We start from the raw sequence: 20413 nt of genomic DNA on the forward strand, positions 1-20413 counted from the left end.
TGAAAACTGCCGTAATTTAAGTTCTATACTCATATAACAAGTACACAGTAAGTCAATTTAAAGCTTGACTCGTTTACATTTAAAGTAATTTAAATATATAACAAAATATTTAAATTAGTTTTTAACTAAGTTTTTAATTTCAATGAGAAAAATCTAGAGCTAATATTTTAAATTTTTGAAAAAATTCTACGTTCTTTTAATGACAACGAATTTTTATAGCGATGTCAGAACTGGTAACTTAAAATTAAATCAATTATGAGATGAATGGACGTATAAAAATTAATATTATTAGTGTTAACATTAATCGATGTCATTAATCTGTTTTTTAGACTTGAAGAAATAGGCAGGAAACGAAGCATGTTCTCTATGATTTTTTTTTATATTTTCGAAACCGTTGCCAACTTCTAAGAACTAAATTTTTTATTTTCAAAATAAAATTCTTTTAATGAAAAACAATTATTTGGATTATTGATGTATTTAATTATTCTGGCCAAGCTTAAGTTTAAAAAAAGGAAATTATGTTATCCCAAGAAAAAAAAAAGAAATTTGATGAAATATGGACATAATTGGTCAGATAAATTTATATGTGGTGAGATTTAGCATATATAGACGATAGACATTTAAATGTCTATATATTTGGAGAAATCTAATTATTTTTTCATGCACGGAAAAAAATTTACTGTTGCAGCAACAGGAAAACATCCTGTTTTAGCAACAGGATTTTCCTGCAACTGCAACAGGAGGCAGCCATGTTGAAGCAACAGGATTTTCCTGCAGCTGCAACAAGGGACAGCCATGTTGCAGCAACAGGATTAATACTGTTGTTGCGACTTAATAGTAAAATATAGTTACACAGTAAAAAATTTTGTGTCATTGTGTCAAAAAACTTATTGCTAAAAATTTTTGGGTTAAATATTTAACACATTTTTGTGTTGATTTAACAGAATAAATGTTAAGTGTACACATAAAAGTGTCAAATATTTAACACAAAAATTTTTAGCAATAAGTTTTTTGACGCAATGACACAAAATTTTTCACTGTGTAACTATATTTTACTATTAAGTCGCAACAACAGTATTAATCCTGTTGCTACAACATGGCTGTCCCTTGTTGCAGCTGCAGGAAAATCCTGTTGCTGCAACAGGATTTTTTCCTGTTGCTGCAACATAAATGCCTCCTGTTGCAGCAACAGTAAATTTTTTTCCGTGTGATATATATTTTTTTTTCCTTACAATTGTTCGGATATTTTGAGATCTACGCAAAAACCATTAGATTTATAAGAAATGTTCACGAAAAGTTGATTAAATGTTTGTATATCTGATCATAATTCTGTGCACGAATATGACCAACATTATTAGACTCAGTATTTTCAGATTATTCGAATACTCTATAAAAATAAATGAATTAGAATTGTTTAATCAATCAAATATTAATTTTTCCTGCATAGACAATAAATTTTAATATTTATCCTATAATTATTCACGTTTTTTTTACAGATGAAAGAATTACTATTTAGTATGATAGCATTTACTGATCACTTGATCATCATTATGTTATTTGTCGTTTTTCGATTGATATAGATCATTTTTTTCCGTGCATGGATTGATTCCAAAATCGAATCAGCTCTACCCAGGTAGGAATCGCCAAGGCTGACCATAGGCCGAGCCTTGACCCTGTTGTCACTTGCCAAGCTTCGGCAGCTGACCATTGGCCCAAGCCTCGGCCAGGGCTTGGCCCAATGGTTTGATTACGTTAAGCCAAGTCTTGGCAGCTAACCATTGGCCCAAGTCTAGGCCGAGGCTTGGTCCAATGGTTTCGTTTAATTAAGCCGAGCCTTGGGTGGTGACCATTAGCCCGAGCCTCGGCCAGGGCCAGGCCCTATGTTTTGATTTTGGTTAAATCGAGCCTTGGCCGCTGACCATTGGCCCAAGGATCGGCCGAGGCTGGGTCCGATAGTTTAATTTTTGTCAAGCCGAGCCTTGGCAGCTGACCATTGGTCAATGCCTCAGCATGGGTTAAATTTTTATTTAATATTAAAATTATCAACTTTACATGTATCTATATATATATGTATATAGAGAAGACCAGGGCATAACGGTCTACCGAGTATACGATTAATATCAAGAGTTGAAATTTTCAAAAAAGTAAAATTGTTTGATATACAATAATTTTCATTTAATTAGTTATTGCTATGTACAAAACTTTAGTTAACATGAAATTTTTATTTTCGGCGAGCGAAATGGGGTATCCTTTAAAAAAGTTGAAAAAAAAAATTTCTGAAAGTTGATCAAATTTCATTAAATTCAAATTTTTTATATGTAATATACATAAAGAAAAATTACATTTCACATCATTGGTGGATACAAAGGCAAAAAAAAATTTTTTTTGTGGGGCAGAGAGGCCCCCCTCCAATAAATGATAATTTTTTTTTTTATTAAATTGTTTTCATCATTAAGAATGTATTTCTTTCTCTTGACAATTATTTTTGGTTTTACAATACTCTAAAAAAATTTTTTTAGGTGTAATAAATCGTTTCCCCTCGATTAGCTTAATTACTAATTGTTATGTAATAAAAAAAAACAATTCTATATTTTTTATTTGTCATTATTGTGAACCCAAAAAACGTGTTTTTTGATTTTTTAGACTACAGATTATTTTGCATTATTTCAAAAATTTTATCAATAAAAAAATAAAATATTATTTTCGAATATTTTTAGTGGCCGAATTTGCCACAGCTATAGAGAATCAGCCGAAAAATGAATTAATATATTAAATTTTTTTTAATTTGACGATAAAAATATGAAAGAATCATTTATTCAGAATTTTTGGATGGTCCATTTTGCCCCAAGTGTCATGCGTAGTGCTAAAAATGCGCAAATATATCGGATTTATAGCAATTAGACTAAAAAAAACATTTTTTTTTTTTTAATATTTTGGGGGTACTCCGTTTTGCCTACCCTACCCCCTTTTGCCCCACCCTTCCCCTTCCCTAGTAGTGCTAATAAAAATATGTCATTACTCATCAGACAATTTTGTTCATTAAATAAAACTACAGTTCACCTCATCTTTACGATTTAATATTTTTGAATTAAATTGTATTTAAATAATTAACAAGCAAAAAAATCATGATTATTTGGACATCAGATTTAGCACAGTGGATAGCGTCCCGGCCTAGTAATCAGAAGGATCTCAGTTCGAACCCCGTTAGCCCCCAAATAATTTTATTCGTTATTTCCCATTAATTCAGTAATTAGTTAATTACACTCCATTGTAATGTCGATAAAAGTGTGATCAAACTTTTTTTTAATTATATTTATTAATTTAAATAATAATATTTTAGATCGAGCATTGGGTGAGCCTTAGATTTTTTGCTTCCCGAGGTTTGGCCGAGGCTTGATTTTTTGTTTCCCAAGCCTTGGCCAAGACTCAATTTTTTGTTTCCCAAGACTCGGCCGAGGCTTGATATTTCGTTCCCCAAGGCTGGGGACATGGCTATCATCCAAGGATTGGATCAATCCTTGGCCCAATGCTCAGCCAAGGAACGTGCCAAGCCTTGCATAATCCTAGTGACGCTTGGCCAAGGCTTGGTCCAAACCTTGCCCAGTTGTTCTTTCCTACCTGGGTAAAAGCATATAAGCCGCGTTGAGTGCCACCTCAACTATCAAAATTGAATCATTTGTTCAAGAGATATCATTAACGGAAACATTTCAAAAAAGTGTTTTTTTTCGAATGAAATCAAAAACGTTCAAATGATTATGTCCAAAAAATTTTCAGCTTTAGAGATTAACAAACTGCGTCGAATGTCATCTCAAACGTCAAAGTCGGTCTATTAGTTCAAAAGATATTGGTGATGAAATATTAAAAACATAACAATTGTCCTCATTTTTCCAGGATAACTCACTAAGTATATCATTAAATGTACCTAAAATTAAAGCGAGTCTACCATTTTGTAGCCTCATTCGATCACTACACTTTTCTCGGATATTTTATATATTAACGCTCTGGTCAGATTCAAAACTCATTAAACTTTTTATTTAAATCGCATTCATTGATTTTTGTCCGAATTCATTGATTTCATTAAGCAAAATCATGAACAAAATTTTAAAAATCTTGTTGAAGCTCGAAGAGCTCAAAAATACGAATATGTTAAAAGATATTGCCAAGTTCGTCGAGCTCAAAAAGGTATTTGGACGAAAGTGTTTTCGAGCTCTTTGAGCGGGAAGTTTCTGGATTGGCCTGTAGGCCCATACGAAAAAAATATATATCCGGGCAAATCTGGAATATGTCGCATATACGCAACATATATATAAATATATGTCTCATAGATGCAGATTAGCCCGGATATATCCGGATATATATTTTTTTCGTATGGGGCGTCAGCCAGTTTTCAGATTTTTTTTCCGTGTAGGGATGGAAAAAACATGTTTCTATTTAAGAAAAACGACTATACAATATATTTTCAGGTAAGAGTAGATTAAGATCTTGTTTTGAATAATTACATTCGATTTAGATTTAGATCATTAACATTATCATGTTTTATAAATGAGGTCTTTGTTATACTTTTCGGTTAGAGACATTATCCAGCGAAGTATCTCTTGACAATCGATTGATGAATAATCATGATGAGATCTCATTCTTTCTACCATCGCTACTATATACTATCCATATGTAATAAAATTCCACACTCTTTAAATTCGATTTCTAGAAAATTTCAAACTCCTGAAAATTGATTTTAAAGAATTAAATTTTACTGCAAAACCTTTCAGGTTACTGTCAGGTATACCAATTATATAAACTTCATTAACATATAGTTTACCAATAACTGGGGCTTTTAGCTGAATAAATGATTTAATATAAGATCAATTTTTATAACTTATTTTATTTGATAAAATAGTCGATTGCTCTAAAAAATAACGGCAAACCATTTTTGATTCAATTTAATTTACGGATAAAGATTGAAATCTTCAAAAGAAGAGCGTTGTCTGTCGTCTTGACAAAAGATCATCAACTTTGTATTTTTAACAATTCTGATTTGTCTCCGTAAACCATTCTTTTTAAATTCTCATTATTATTGTATAAGTGCATCAAAGATAGTTATATTCATTGCTTTAAGCATGAGCAAAGGGATGATTATGAGATCAGTGTACTAAAATATATTCAACTAACATTGGAAAGACAATGACTCAACGTAAAACTCATAGAATTCATTTATTCTCATAGAGATTTGTGAGAATGAATGAGTTCTATAAGAAAGTGCTATTATAAAATAGCATAGGTCTTATAAATACACAAAAAAAAAGGAATTTCTTGGCGTAAGAAGTATTTAGGATTATGAATTGAAAACAAAAATTTTCTTAGAAAAAATTTCTTGCGCAAAGAAATTTCTCGCCCTAAGAACATTATTGTTTTCACTCAATTCATGTGCAAAAAATTTTTAGGCAAGTAAAATTTTTGTGCACCAAGAAATCCTTTTTTTCTGTATACAGCTATGAGAACATATCGTTTTTTTTTTAAGCCGGCTAGATCGCATTATGAATCGACGAAGACAAAAAGTTTTTCTAATATTTTACAAAATGATTAATCTTCTTATTTTGTAAAATTAAAAAAAATATTTTTTCAAGTCAGGAAATATTATCGACACACGTCTTTGAGCTTCAAAAATATCGAAAGAGCGTGGGGCTGTTCTACTGTTAGTCTATTATCTAGTTTTTTTTTTTAATTTTTAAAACAGTATTTTAAAATTTTGCGCAATACAAGGATATTGATTCATATACTTTAAGAAAATGCTCTTTTTGTTATAATAGAATAAAAGTCGAAAATGAGAGAGAAAGAAATTCGATTTTCCCATGTGTTACTTTTTTTTTTATTCTTTGTTTCTTTAGTCATAAAAAAAGAGCTCTGTACGATTTGTTTATATTATTGACGATGTATATCTCGGATAATCAGAATCAATAATAATGAACACATATGTCAGAGTGCATTGAAATATATTACTGGGTAATATCTGATATGTAATGATTAATGAAATCTTTTTTATTATTTATGTGTAGAAAAAAGAAGACGTTGATCCAGTAAGTTTCTGAACACACCCTAGATGTAATGAATTCGGGAACATTCGGGAAGGTTGTGAAATACGAGAATAACCGAAATATGACGAATACAGTTCGGGAAGCCGCTCCTCAATGAAATGACAATAGGGAGGAACAGTTGCTAAGCAACCGACAACAGTGAAGGTTTCGATGCATACAGTTGAGACGGAGTTATATGCCGGTATTAAATTTTAAAGCAGTAAGAGTAGAAGCGAGAATACAGTGTCGCTAAAAAAATCTAAAGGCTTATAAAACGCCGGTATACTATTTTGTATAGAGTGTAAAAAATATTTTCATTTTTAATAAATAGTTTGATTAGTTAGCAACTATTAGTGGTATATATTTCTTTGATAAATTCAAATTAATATAAATTTTAAACTTTGCACATATATACGTATAAAATATATATAAAATGGCTGAAGAAAAAACAGAAAATAGCCCATCTGCTGAAGGAGAGAAAAAAATTGAAGAGACGAGCTCTCCAACAAAAAATGAACAAAGCGACGTCCAAGATACCCAAGTTGAGGATAAAAAAGTTGAAGAAAATAGTGAGTCAGAAAAGCCTAACGAAAATGATGACAGCAAACAGGCATCAGAACCAAAGCATATGCGTGCTATTGTTCTTAATAGCTTTGGTAGTCTAAAAAATGTCAAAGTTCTTAAGAAACCAGAGCCAACTCCAAATCAGGGCGAAGTTCTTATTAAAGTCAAAGTATGGTGAGTAATTTATCATTTTTTATTTCATTTTTGTTTTGTTGAAACACTTTTATTGCACAAACAAATCATTGTTAAAAAACTGAATTTAAAATTTTAATAAAATTACTCGTTAAATTACCGACCAAGTATCAGACGCTTCTCATTCGATTTACAGGAAGGACGAATTAATTCCACTTCAAAAAAGTTATAAATCGATAAGTTTTTATGTACAATCGGATAAATTAGCTTTCATATTGATAAAGTTTTAAAACTGAATATGTAAAAAAAAAAATATTTAGTGGCTGAAACGAAAACACTTAAAATGTTTTATATCGGGATATTTTATTCACAGATAAATATGTTATCCAGCGGATATTTTGTGTTTAGATATTGAAGCGTTGACTATTTATAAACTTTATATTATAAGATAATATTAATTGAAAGTTTTATGATACTTATTTTAATTCAATTAATTTTTTATGTTTAAATAAATAGTATCGATTTATTTTTCTTGCGTCGTAATTAAAAAAATATTCGTATGTAAATCGTAAGATTCCAAGGATTTTTTATACATTAAAATTTTCCACGCATCACTAAAACTTTATTTGGCAGTTTTGAATATTTAAAATAGTGCCGAATTAATACTGCGACATATTGGATGAGAAAATGTATTTGTAACTGACAGTTATTTTTTAAAATTAATAATTATTCGTGATTGATGTTTTTTTTAAATTAAAAAAAAAGAATTAATTGATTTCAGTTCGATTTACATCGGATATCGACGTTTCGAGGTCTTAGTAATCATTTCTGGTTATTTTTGAGATGTCGTCTGAGTGTGTGGGTGTGGATGTATGTACGTATGCATGTAAATAATCGATATCTCCCGAGCGAATAAAGTGATTTGATAATTCTTATGACTCAAAAGATTTTTAAAATTTAATATTTTATGAAATATTAGTAGCAGCCGTAAAGTAAATTCGAAGTTATTCAAAAAATATAATCAGGGTTTTGGATACCTCGAAAAATCAACTTTATTTTAGATGGTCATTCAAAAATACTATTCAGCTTGCAAATTATTGAAATTTTTTTCCAGTATAATGTAAAATCTCTTAACAGAATGTACTGAGGAAAAAAAATGTGGGTTCAAGTAAAGCATTTATTGAATTGATTCAGAGATTTTAATAAACTCTTTAATTTAAATATTTTTTATCTATTTTTAGAGATCGTTTTTTTATATAAATATATTTTTTTATTTTTTAAGTTCTTTAGCCATTCAATTATGATGTACCTGAAATTGTAATCTGATGCAATTGATTAAAATATCCGGTATTTGATATTGAAAAATTATTTCAAGGCGGGTCGGTTATTATATTTTTGTTCGTTTTCTCTCAAACAAATACTTTACTTTAAACGGAAAATAAAGAAGGAGCCTCGATGTATCACTTTATATTTCAGCAATCTAAGTTTTCATTTTTCGAAAATTTTCATTTATTCAAGAAAAAAACGTGGAAATTTTTTCCATTTACTGGGCAGGCGCAACAAAGATAGTACGATTTATCCACTTGAGAGTGATAAAGAAAAAAGACCCGGCCCCTCTTAATAGAAGTAAACCTTTTAAACCAAGTTCATACATTTTAAAACAACGTATTATAGTTATGTATAAAAAGTCATTAAAGCTTTCAGTGATAGTATTTTTATAGAGTTATTCAAATAATTCTTTACATCAAATAAAATATGGCAGTGACATCAGCAAGCAACTGACAATTTTTTTATTTTACAAAATTTCAATTTTGTTTTTACTTCAACTTTAACCTTGAATAACTTTTGAAGGAGTGAATTTAGCCAAAATTGTTAAGAGGCTTTTTTTGTAGAGCATTTAATTTCCTTTAAGATTTATTCATTGGCTTTTTTCCAGATACTGATTTTTACATGAATTACAAAATTTCAGTTGAAAAACCAAATTATAAAATCATACCAATGTTCAAGGCATGATTACAAGGAAACGGTTCACCTGACAAAAAATTTAAATCAGACCTTTTTTGTAGAGCATTTAATTTGCTTCAAGAAATATATTTTAGTCAATTTCGTTTATCTCGATGGCTTGGGAGTTATAAGACAAAAACCTGCTCAGTAAAAAAAAATCAAAAATTTTGATGATCGACCTCTTAATATTGATATTAAAAGCTCAAACTTTCACAATAATTTTTTTTGTCATCCTAAATAATATTTTCGATATACTTTTAAAAAAAAATATAGTAGATTTTTTTGGCCCAGTCTAATATAGTCTATGCCGTGAGAAAAAAGAGGACACAAACAAAATAGGGTTTTATGTTGTGGAATTGTAGGTTTTCAATTTTTATTATTTATAACTAAACAATCAAGCTTAGACAGTGAATTTCAATTGCGTTCTACCTATTAACAAATTAAAGGTATTTAAATAAAAACCGTGTTAATTAATGGTGTTTTTCAAAAATTATTGGGTTTACAAAGTTTCATACAAGATAATTGACGTAAAAGATTTTTTGGAATGAAATATTTATTTTCAAATAAATTTACTGATGAATCGACTTGAAACTAAGACATAATGAAAGTTTAATAAATGATCTATATGATGGTATATGATTTATCTTACTTTTACGTACTGATGGGAGTGTAACAGAAATTTAAAGTGAGTGAATCGGACGAACACTTTGTAGCGGTTATACGCCTAATGCAGCGTGTAGTGAGGCGTGAAAAAGTTACTTTTAACGCTGAAATTTCATTAAATACTCTTCAACTTTCTGTGAAAAAAAAATAGACAAATTGGGAAAAATTAATCATTCAAAAACCTCTGGCTGTGGTGAATATTGAAAAAGTAAAAAAAAATTTTCGTACAATAATTTAAGATGAACACGTAAATTATATCCAAGTCGGGGGACGTGGTAAAATTAAATTTTGATATATTTTGCGTGTTCATCTTGAATTATTGTTGAACGAAAATTATTTTTTACTCTTAAATATTCACCCCAGCCAGGGGTTTTTAAATTAGTTATTTGTCTCAATTCGTCTATAGTTTTTTTTATTCCAGACTTTCCATACTCGTTTATGTTATTTATGAATGTGTATTTCTTTATTTATTATTTTAATTTTATGTATATTCTGTATACATTAATAATATTGAGCGGGTACTTATTGATATTGGATCGTAGTTAGATTAAATTTTTATTTATGATGATATTCATCAATACTTTAATATACCCGCGTGATTATTTGATCTGCGCCACCTATATTATGCCATCATGATAAAATACGAAAAAGTAGTCGTATTTTGTTTTAGCACTGGATTTTTCCATCGATTGTATTTTTAAAAATAAAAAAAATGTAGTCTATAACCATCAGCACTAAATTCTGATTATTTTGAATGGCCAAACAATTTTTTAGTTGAATTAGATTTCGAGAAAAATGGAATATAACAAAAAAAAGTTCCTAGAACTCTTTGAACAAATGCATATACTCCTCCCTTTTCATTATATGCAGTCGGGGGTAAAAAATGCATATACCTCACCCTTTTCTCGACGTGCAGTCGAGGGTAAAAATACACATACCCCTCCCTTTTCTCTACGTGAAGTCGAGGGTACAAAAATTAAAATCGCTCAGTAATAAATACGATATAACAACACCTTTCTATACTATGGCTTAACAAGTCAATACATAAAGTGTTTTCCTGGAAGCTCGAGAGCCAGTGTTCGAAATCTAGGAATTACAAAAAAATTCAATAAATCTGAAAGATTTGTCTATAAAAATGATCAATTATTCCGTTTTTCAATGCAATCTTCAATATCATAAATGTCCGAGTCATAGAGAGGTACTACAATTGTAACAAAAATAAATTTTTTTTCCGTAATCACTAATTATTTTCTGTAATTTACTTATGAAAATTTGCAACATATGTTGTTTCATTATGTACTTTAAGGCATACGCTAAATTAAATCATAGAAAAAAATAATCAACTAATTAATAAGGCAGATGTTAAAAACGCGACTCGGTAAAGTCGCAATTATAACATTACCAAAAGGTAGTATAAATTATTTTAATTTACTTTTCAATTATAAACAATAATACATAATAAATAATATATTTATAACGTATTAAAAAATGAAAATTGTTTTTAACTTCATATTTTTTCATTGAGTAGTACAATTTCAGCATCTCTCCTACACGGGAAAATTATTCTTGTTTGAAATGGTGTGGTGTCAGTAAAATAAAAATTATTGGCCGAAGCCTCGGACCAAACCAAATCAACTGGTCGGTATGCTAAAACCAAGTTTGGAAACTGAGCATTGGGCTATAGACTTGGGGCCAATGTTTCGATGTGCTGAAGCCGAGCCTCCAGAACCAAGCACAGTCCCAAAACTTCCGGTAATTCCCGAGATTAGAGAGCTCGAAATTTATTGTTGTCTATAAATTTAACAAAACAAAATTCAAGAAATTAAATCAACTCATAAATGAGCAATTCTTAAATTTCCGATTAAAGTTATTGAAGTAAATGGATGCAGACATTAATTAAAGAAAGTTATTTATGAAGAGTTTAATAAGTTTTTATTAAAATCTAGACATCAAGTAATAATTAATACTTTTTATTTGATGGCATTTCTTAAACTAAAGAACCCATCGAAATTATTCTTGCAGTGATGAAAAAAAGGCTTCAAATACGAAGATCCCTCATCAATTTTGAGTCGTCGAGACTTGTATCTTATGTGTTATTCGGGAACAAAGTTATTTTTCAAATTTTTAGACAAGATTTTTGACCAGAAAATCTGGCTATCAGGGATGGCAGAGTAGAATTATTATTCTTAGTGATACTGACTGAGCTACTAAAATAAATTTTACGTAAAATGTGTTAATTAGTGCCCCCTCACTAAATTAAATATACATAAAAATTAAACTTGACCCTCCTTCCGTAAAGAATGCATGCATGATTCGTTAATAGCCCCATACACTCATTCTCTCACTTTATAAAGAATTTTTTATTTTTTATTGTTTTAATTCCCGCTAAAAAATTGGAAATTAAAAAAAAAAAAAGGAAGATGGGTTTCGGTCCGATTTTCGAAAACCGAGTTTTCGACAGATCTCGATGTTTTGAGGTCCTAGGAATCTATTACACTGAGAGAAAAAAGTGTATATTTCCAAGTAAAATTTCTTGATTTAAGTATTATTTTACTTAAATAGTGCCAAGTAAATATTTTCTTAATTTTAGTAAATATTTTCTTAATTTTAGTAAAAATGCATTGTCTGTAGAAATTTATGAGTAGATTCAAACAATTGTTATAGAGATAAGAAATATTATACTTCGATGTAGTAAATTTTTTCCTCTTTTCAGTATTATGAGTTAAGTAAACATGGTTACTTGAATTTAATTTTTTTTTCTCTCAGTGTATATTTTCAAGATGATATCCAAGTGTATGTATGTGTGTGTATACGTGCGTTTGTATGTAAATATTCCATAACTTTTGAACGGATGAACCAATTTAGATCTTTAAGTTTAAATATCTAAATTTTTACCATACACATTGTAAAATATACTACTCAATAGCATGTAGATGAAGTGCGATTTCTACTTACAACATAGGAAAAGTTTAGTTACTGGCTAGATGTCCTTACAGTACCAAACTTTATGGGTAATTTTTACTCAAAAATTATTTGCGTGTAGTATTCTTAATACTACTTTACTCTGATTAGATAAATATACTATCAATTAAAACAAACGCTTATCGATAGTATGGTTCATTTGTCATTAATACAAACAGACATTAATAAAATTTAATTTCTTTCAGTGGTTTGAATTTCCAAGATTTGATGGTGAGACGAGGAACATTTGATTTACCATGTAAACCTCCTTTTATCATGGGATCAGAATGTACAGGTGAAATTGAAATGATCGGTGAAGGTGTAACTAATTTCAAAGTAAGACAATTTTTTTTACATAGTTAATAAGATATTCCAATGCTGTTAATATATGTACGAATAAAAAAAAAGTTATGTAATTTTTTTATTCCAATTTAAAAATTATAAAATTTTATGATGACATTGTTGAGCCCTTAATTTTTGAATAACTATTGGAACTAGAAAAGCAGAAAGCGCGCTTGCTTGGAACCAAAAAAAAATCCATTCAATAAATCTATGCAAATATTTTAGGTCGGTGATCGAGTTGTTGCTATGCCAGATTACAAAGGATGGGCTGAACTTGTTACTGTCCCAGAGACTGCGGTTTTTAAATTACCTGAAAATATGAGTTACACCGATGCAGCAGCAATAACTATGAATTATGTGGTTGCTTATATTATTCTTTTCGATTTATCCTGTCTGACTCCTGGAAAAAGTCTTCTTGTTCATAGTGCTGGAGGAGGCGTGGTAAGTGATTTTACTTATTATATTTCTATCTCCTCCCCTCCCGATCTCTCTTCGCACATATACACATACGAATATATACGAGACATTCTACCCCAAATCATACTGAGGTCGTGACACTGACTATTTTAGATTTGTTGAACTTTTAAACATGTTTTCAGTAGCTCTTATGTAATACTTCAGGGTGATATTCTGAAGCACACAAGTTGAAAACCACTCATTATTCAAGATCTTTAATATTTCAAATATCATTTTTCTTAAAAAAGAATAACTTTTCAAAAACTAAACACATGATTTGTTAAAATTAAGTTTTTTCTGAATTATGACTTTTAGACTTAACATCATTATGTGCCGATAATTTTCATCCATTCAATGAAGTAGCCCGTAACTGAAAAAAATCAGGAAGAATCGTCTGTATAAAATAAAATATGACTTAAAAATTTTAGATTAGAGGGTTCCAACTTTTGTAAATGAATCAGTTTTTTTCTAATTTTTTGCTTCAAATGATAAAAAATTCATGAAAAAAGTCTTGAATATTTAGAGGTGCCATAAGGGCGTATCCCAATACATCATTAATAGTTGTAAAGGCATAAAAGTTTTTTTCTTAATCAGTTTACTTTTCATCGACAAATACAAGAATTAAAACATACAAATTTCACTTATTTTGAATTTTTTTTTATACGCCCTTATAATTTCCAGGGTAGAGTACCGGGAGCCATGAGGGCGTATAATTAAATTTTGTTTTTTTTTAATCATTTTATTTGACACCTAGTATAATCAAAATAAAATAAAAAGTTTATTCGGAGATTTTTTCATTATTAAAGAAAACTTGGAATTTTGTTTTTTTTTTTTTTCTAAATCAATGGGTTTCCATTAAGACGTATAAAAATCGCGTGCCAAAAGGTAAAAGGGCGCACTGCTACAGATTAGTAGAGATCCATGCTAAAAGGGCGCACAAAAAATTTTTTTTGCTATTTGTTTTAAAGTCTTTCGAAACGTAGAGATCTGTAAAAAAAAAATTTGGGTATCTTTAAGCTAAAAAGTCGTGTCTGAAAACATGTGGCCTTTTAGCTTTTAGAAAAGTAGTGCCTTAAGTTGAAACGGCGCACAAAAAAAATTCAAGTTTTAATACAAAATACTGACAAATAGTTTCACAAGACAAGTTAGATGAAAAAAACAGTCTTCTACATTTTTTTTTCTCTAAATTTATTAAAAATTAAATTTAAAAAAAAAAAATAAAATTTTTAATGAAAGAAAAAATTTTCATAAAGATTATAAAAAATAATAAATTCTAAATTTACGGATTTTTTCATTATTGTTTTGGATTATAGATCCGCCGTAAATCAGTATTATTTAAAAAAAGAAAAATCATTTTTCGATTTAAAAAAATAAAAAACATCAATACAATCATGCGTGTTTTGTGATTTTTCTAGACATATTTTTAATTTCAATATTAAAAGAACGTTTTAGTTAGAATACACCTTTTTGACTGCAGCATTTTTTTTTCATTTTTAGGCTTAGGCAAAGCTTTTTAATAAATTCCTTAAAAAAAAAATTTATAAGCTCTTCTAGCTTTAGATCATAAAATTATTTAATGCATGATGATTTTTTTCGCAAAATGTAGATTTTGAGCAGAATTTATGTATTCTATATATTATATATTCTATATATATATAGTGTCTTATGTTCTATTAAAATCAATCGTAATGAACAAATTATCTTATTATTTTTTCTATGTGTGACAAAAAAAATATTGTGACCTTTTCTTATTTTTTATTTAAAACTACAATTTTTTCTAGTAATCATGTTTTGAAATAAACTCTTAAATTATATTTTTATTTTATTAACAGGGACAAGCCATTATTCAACTGGCAAAAACCGTAAAAGATGTAAAAATATTTGGAGCATGCAGTAAATCTAAGCACGAAGAACTCAAAGCCGAAAATAATATAGATCATTTACTTGAACGTGGAACAGATTATTGCAGTGAAGTTCGAAAGTAAAAAAATTGGTGTTAAAAAAAAATAAATGAGTCAATTAACTCCATTCTAAACATATATATATTTATACATTTCAGAATATTACCTGAAGGTGTGGATATTGTACTGGATTGTATGTATGGTGAAGAATATAACAAATGTTACTCTCTTTTGAAACCAATGGGCAAATACATTCTCTATGGATCAAATAACCTTTTCACTGGTGAAACTAAAAGTTTCTTTTCCGTTGCCAGATCTGTAAGTTGATTGGACTCAAATTAGTAAACATTTTTCGTTTTAGACTTATAAAATTGGCCAATTTGCTGGGTAATCGACCTGAGACGAAAATTTTAAGAATTTTAAATTTTAATCATAGCTAATTTATTTTAATTGCGATGACAAGTTTTTTAATAAACTGATCTAAAACCCAATAAATTTATTAGACTATAATTTATTGCTGGTCTATCATAATTTCTAATGCCATACCAGCTGGAAAATTTTTAAAGCCGAAAACGATAATTAGAAAAATAAATAAATAATTATAATCTTCTTTTTTAGTGGTGGCAAGTGGATAAAATCTCGCCCATTAAACTCTTAGATGATAATAAAACAATTTCCGGTTTTAACCTACGTCATTTAATGCATCAGCAAGGAGGACATGTTTTTATTAAAAACGCCGTAGAGAAAGTGTTTAATTTATGGAACAGTGGTTGTATTAAACCGAAAATTGATTCGACATGGGCTCTTGAGAATGTTACTGACGCCATGCAGAAAATGCATGAACATAAGAACATTGGTAAAATTTTGCTTGATTTAAGTCTTGAACCAAAAGTTAAACCTGCCCCTGTTACTAAGGGTAAAGTGAAGGATAAAAAGAATGTTAACCCAGACGAAAAACAAGAATCTCATGGAGAGCCAGAAGAAAATGAGAAGAAATCGGAAACAGAATTGAAAAATGACCAAAATGAAGATGCGTCTGACAATGGTAAATAAATTACAACAATTCACTTATTTTTATTACTACACTGTAAAAAATTTGCGGAGTGAACGCGGAGTGGATGACTTTTTATTTTAAATTCACTCCGAAGGAGAGTTTCGGAAAATATGAATTATAAAAAAAAAAATCACTAATACATAGTGAGTTGGGTCTTTGATATTTTTACATTTAAATTATGGAAACAATTACGAGCTCCCTGTCTATGTATTCACGGGAAATGATTTTTAAAAATTATAAGCAGCTGATAATAAAACTTGCATAAATATAATTCCACTGAGTTACAAACTGTCGTATGACTTGCATCAACCATACTACGAGATAAAATTTCATATTGTACCGAAAGATCAAATATTCCCATAAAAACTATGTCACTATAGCTATTCGATAATTTTATATTTTCACTATGTATTATATATGCGAAATTATAATTTAGTGAGTTACTGAAACATTTTATAAATTAAAAACATAATATTTTAAGTTTAATTATTAATATCTATATGAATTATTTATTGAAATAATTATGTTTCTAATCAACAGCTGTTTCTATTAAATATAAATTTATTTCAGTATTAAAACTCCGGACTAGAGTGAATGCGGATTGAAATAAAATCCGCATCACTCCGCCCATAGAAAAATCCCTTTTCGCTCCCGATTTTTTGCAGTGTATTATTATTGACTAATGTACAGTTATTTAAATTTTATTATGAAAATTTTCAGCTGTAAAAGAGACTGAGTCGAGCTGAATCTATAAAGCAGTTTACAAATCATCATTTCAACATCATTTGAAATTGAACAAGTTCACAAAAATACTTGTTTATGCATTATTTATATAAAAAAAAGCTTATTATACTCTTATCTACAGTGAACTGCATATACTAAAATAGTAAATGAAAAATGATCGATAATAATAATAAAATTTGAACAAATGATCTCATAAACATGAAATGAAATTATATTTTCATTAAAACTATCAATATTTTTTCATTTCATTACAAGTTATTGTAATTCATCTCTGGTAAGAATATTTAATAAAGTTTGAAAGCTGTAATATTATATTATTGATTGCATAAATATTTAATGAGTAATGAAAATTTATTAAAAGTTATAAGATTTACTAAATTAATTATTTCTTTTGGGTGTCTAATAGTGTTTTTTATTTTATAATCAATTTTTTCACTGATCATTCATAACTTGCACAGTTTTTTTCAATCTTCATTACTCGCATGCTGAGCGCTAGTTTATCGTGTTAATGCCAAATGCGGAAGCATCTCATTCTGAAATGCGAATGTGAACATTAAGTAAAAACACGACTTAACAATATTGTGATACGGTCATTTACCACACTCACTTGCACCATATAGTGTAATGTCGTTTTTAAAATTACATGCTGTTAAATTACGTATTAATTAATTAATTAAAGTATTTTGATTTAAAAAATTTGTATTCGTTATCAAAATAGCATGGAGAGCGCTAAAGTGTGAAAGCCGCGAGCGAGTCACTACGGGTTAACTTTATGTTGTAGTTAATGTTCATATGAATAAATAATCACATTAATAATTGACAATTAGATACCAAAAAAAAAAAAACATAAGTTTAAAAATAAAAGGAGTATTGGAATAGATTCATTTGATTTTTTAATTTAAATTCACAAAAAAATGATACTAAAGTTAGCCGACGTCTAATAATTTTTAGATTTTTTTTAAAACGACAAATTACTAGAAAAAAAAATTGCATCTAAAGTTTTTTAAATTTTCTACACGTGCATATTTTTTTTTTTTTTTTTAGTTCACTTGTTGAAAAAAAAAAATCCGAAAATTGCTAATTGTCTGTTAACTTCAGGATCATAAAAAAAAACTCATTTCTAATGTCTGATAAAATTCAATAATTTATTTAAGTATCGATGCATTTCTACAATTTTTTGATACTGCCGAAAACCCTAATATAAAGCTCGTTCTTTGAGCATTAAATTGCCTAAAATATTGATTACACTAGTAATTATTTAAGATCAGATAATTTGAAACAAAAGGTATGAAATGCGATTAAATAAGTTTCATGTAAAAGACAAGAGGAAATAATAATCACTAAGTAAAATCTATAAAACTTTTGATAAATTTGATTTTTATTTCATACATATCTTATAACATTTTCGTAGATTTGTGATTGAAGTTTTTACCAGAGATTGCATATGAAAATTTTCTGATATTTAATTAACATTAAATGAGAAGAGAGATAATTCGATGATTGATTGAACAAACAAATTAAATTTTTTATATTTGTAATTTTATATTTAGTTCAAACTAAGCAAAAAATATAAAAAAAAAAATTTTTTTTATTTTTCTCATTTATATCTTATTTATCTCGAGTTATTGATATTTAAAGTGCAGTGTAAAGCTAGCCTGGACTTCAGTTGCCTAAGCTTATACCCTAAACGTCCAATAGTTAAGGGTCTGAAGACTAAATCAAGTAAAAGTTATGAGCTGAAAGCAATAGTGAATAATAAATGTCATTCAGCAGTATTTTAAAGGTTAAAGTAGAACTCAATCATTAAATATTAAATGAAAACATATAATAACTGATATCAAAATGAATAAACTGATTATCTTAATATCCAAACTTATGTAATATATAATTAAAAAATAATATTTTTGTAAAATTTTATTATACTCAGTGAAAAATTAATGGGAGATATCATTATGATACTTTAGGTAGTTGACATAAATCTATATATATTTTCACAACTCAATTAAATCTGAATAAACAGCTATATTTTATAAACTGTAAATTACATTGAATCAAAATCAGCTATAATTTCTTTTTGGAGAATCATTAATATAATCGTAATAAATATTTCTGGATTTTAATATGAAACATAATATAAAATATTTAAGAAAAATTATTTTTTAATTACGACATGGGAACGAAACTATAATAGGGAGATTTTTGCAAAAGATAGTTAGTGATAACGCTATATTAAATAGTATGGAAATATAGTCGTTAAATATTTGCTTTTGGCTTATAACTTTTATTGGGTTAAAGCTCTGAAGGAGGAGAAAATATATTATCTAATTTTATCCTGTTTTATTTGAGCTAGCCAAATTGTTCTTTAATTGTAAACTATAAAATTATACTATTTTATTGAATATCATACGGCTTTATAATTAAAGAAAAAGAAAAACCATAGATGGAAAAATCTATTTCTACTTGCTATTTATACTAAATGCTTATTATTGATGAATAAATTATAATTGAGTAATGCTACTATGTGTTTTAAATCCTAATCACCTTTTAATTTACTATAATTAAATTATTTCAATGCGTGTAAATGAAGGGAAACCGAATACAAAGATGATCTCCAATTAAAAATCGAATATAAAAAACTTCGTGCGAAAGCTAGAAGAAATTTAAAAGCCTCCAGAAGAACGTCTTGGCAAAACTTCGTCTTATCAATCTAACCCCAGCAGATCAGATTTGGAAAAAAATAAAAAAAACTAATGGAAATAACTCGCCATCCATGTCCTCTATCTTATTCAATCACAACAATCAACCAACCATCTCTTCAAGAGGAAAAGCTGGATTGCTTGCCGATACATTCGCATTTAACTCTAGTGCCAATAACTATTTGTAGTCGTTCCTCCAATTCAAAAAACAAGCTGAAGATCTTCTGCCATGTCACCTATGCCCGAGTCCAACACTTGACAACCAGACAAATAATCATGAGAATTTACCATTGATAATGGACGAACTAAAAAAAGTTATAAGAAGCAATAGAAATTCCAGCCCTGGTCCCGATGGAGTCCCGGTAATTTTAATGAAGAATATTAGTGTAAGTATCAGGAACTTGGACAGGAAAAAATTCAGTGCTAGATTTGTAAATGTTGCTGTTGATATTTACTAAGTTTCTCAGTATGATGGTTGTCAGGTGTCTGACTTTATTTATATCTTTTAAAACGATGAAATCTTTCGGAGTCAACTTTGACACACAACAGTGTTAATTTTATTTTTATTTTATTTTCAATGTTTTTTAAGTTATATTTTTGTTAATTTGATCATATTGTTGAATAACATTTTATTTTCATTTGTACAGTTTGCCTGATGAAGTTGTAAAATACAACGAAACGTTGCAACATTTAAAAATCTAGCACTGAATTTTTTCCTGTCCAAGTTCCTGATACCTATATTATTATATTTAACATCATGGATGAGAACTTAAATCTTAATTATTGAAGAATATATCAGATGATAGTTTAAAATATCTACTGAAACTA

At 28.5% G+C, this 20413-nt stretch overlaps 1 protein-coding gene across 1 annotated transcript; it reads left to right on the forward strand.

Annotated features, from left to right (window-relative positions):
* Positions 1-6182: 6182 nt before the first annotated feature.
* Positions 6183-19406, forward strand: LOC130664982 (synaptic vesicle membrane protein VAT-1 homolog-like). Its single transcript, XM_057465205.1, has 7 exons — positions 6183-6806; positions 12599-12728; positions 12960-13175; positions 15023-15171; positions 15250-15409; positions 15710-16136; positions 16866-19406. The coding sequence occupies exons 1-7, from the start codon at positions 6502-6504 to the stop codon at positions 16889-16891; spliced, it is 1413 nt and encodes a 470-aa protein (XP_057321188.1). The 5' UTR covers positions 6183-6501; the 3' UTR covers positions 16892-19406.
* The last annotated feature ends 1007 nt before the right edge of the window (positions 19407-20413 follow it).

The sequence above is a fragment of the Microplitis mediator genome, chromosome 3, assembly GCF_029852145.1.
Source record: "Microplitis mediator isolate UGA2020A chromosome 3, iyMicMedi2.1, whole genome shotgun sequence".
In the NCBI taxonomy this organism is placed as follows: Eukaryota; Metazoa; Arthropoda; class Insecta; order Hymenoptera; family Braconidae; genus Microplitis; species Microplitis mediator.

Excerpts from the sequence above, each read along its gene's own strand:
- LOC130664982 (XM_057465205.1), top strand. The coding sequence starts at position 6,502 with ATGGCTGAAGAAAAAACAGAAAATAGCCCATCTGCTGAAGGAGAGAAA. Across the intron at positions 12,729-12,959 it reads AAGGTGTAACTAATTTCAAA|GTCGGTGATCGAGTTGTTGC; the intron begins GTAAGACAATTT and ends CAAATATTTTAG. Across the intron at positions 13,176-15,022 it reads ATAGTGCTGGAGGAGGCGTG|GGACAAGCCATTATTCAACT; the intron begins GTAAGTGATTTT and ends TTTTATTAACAG.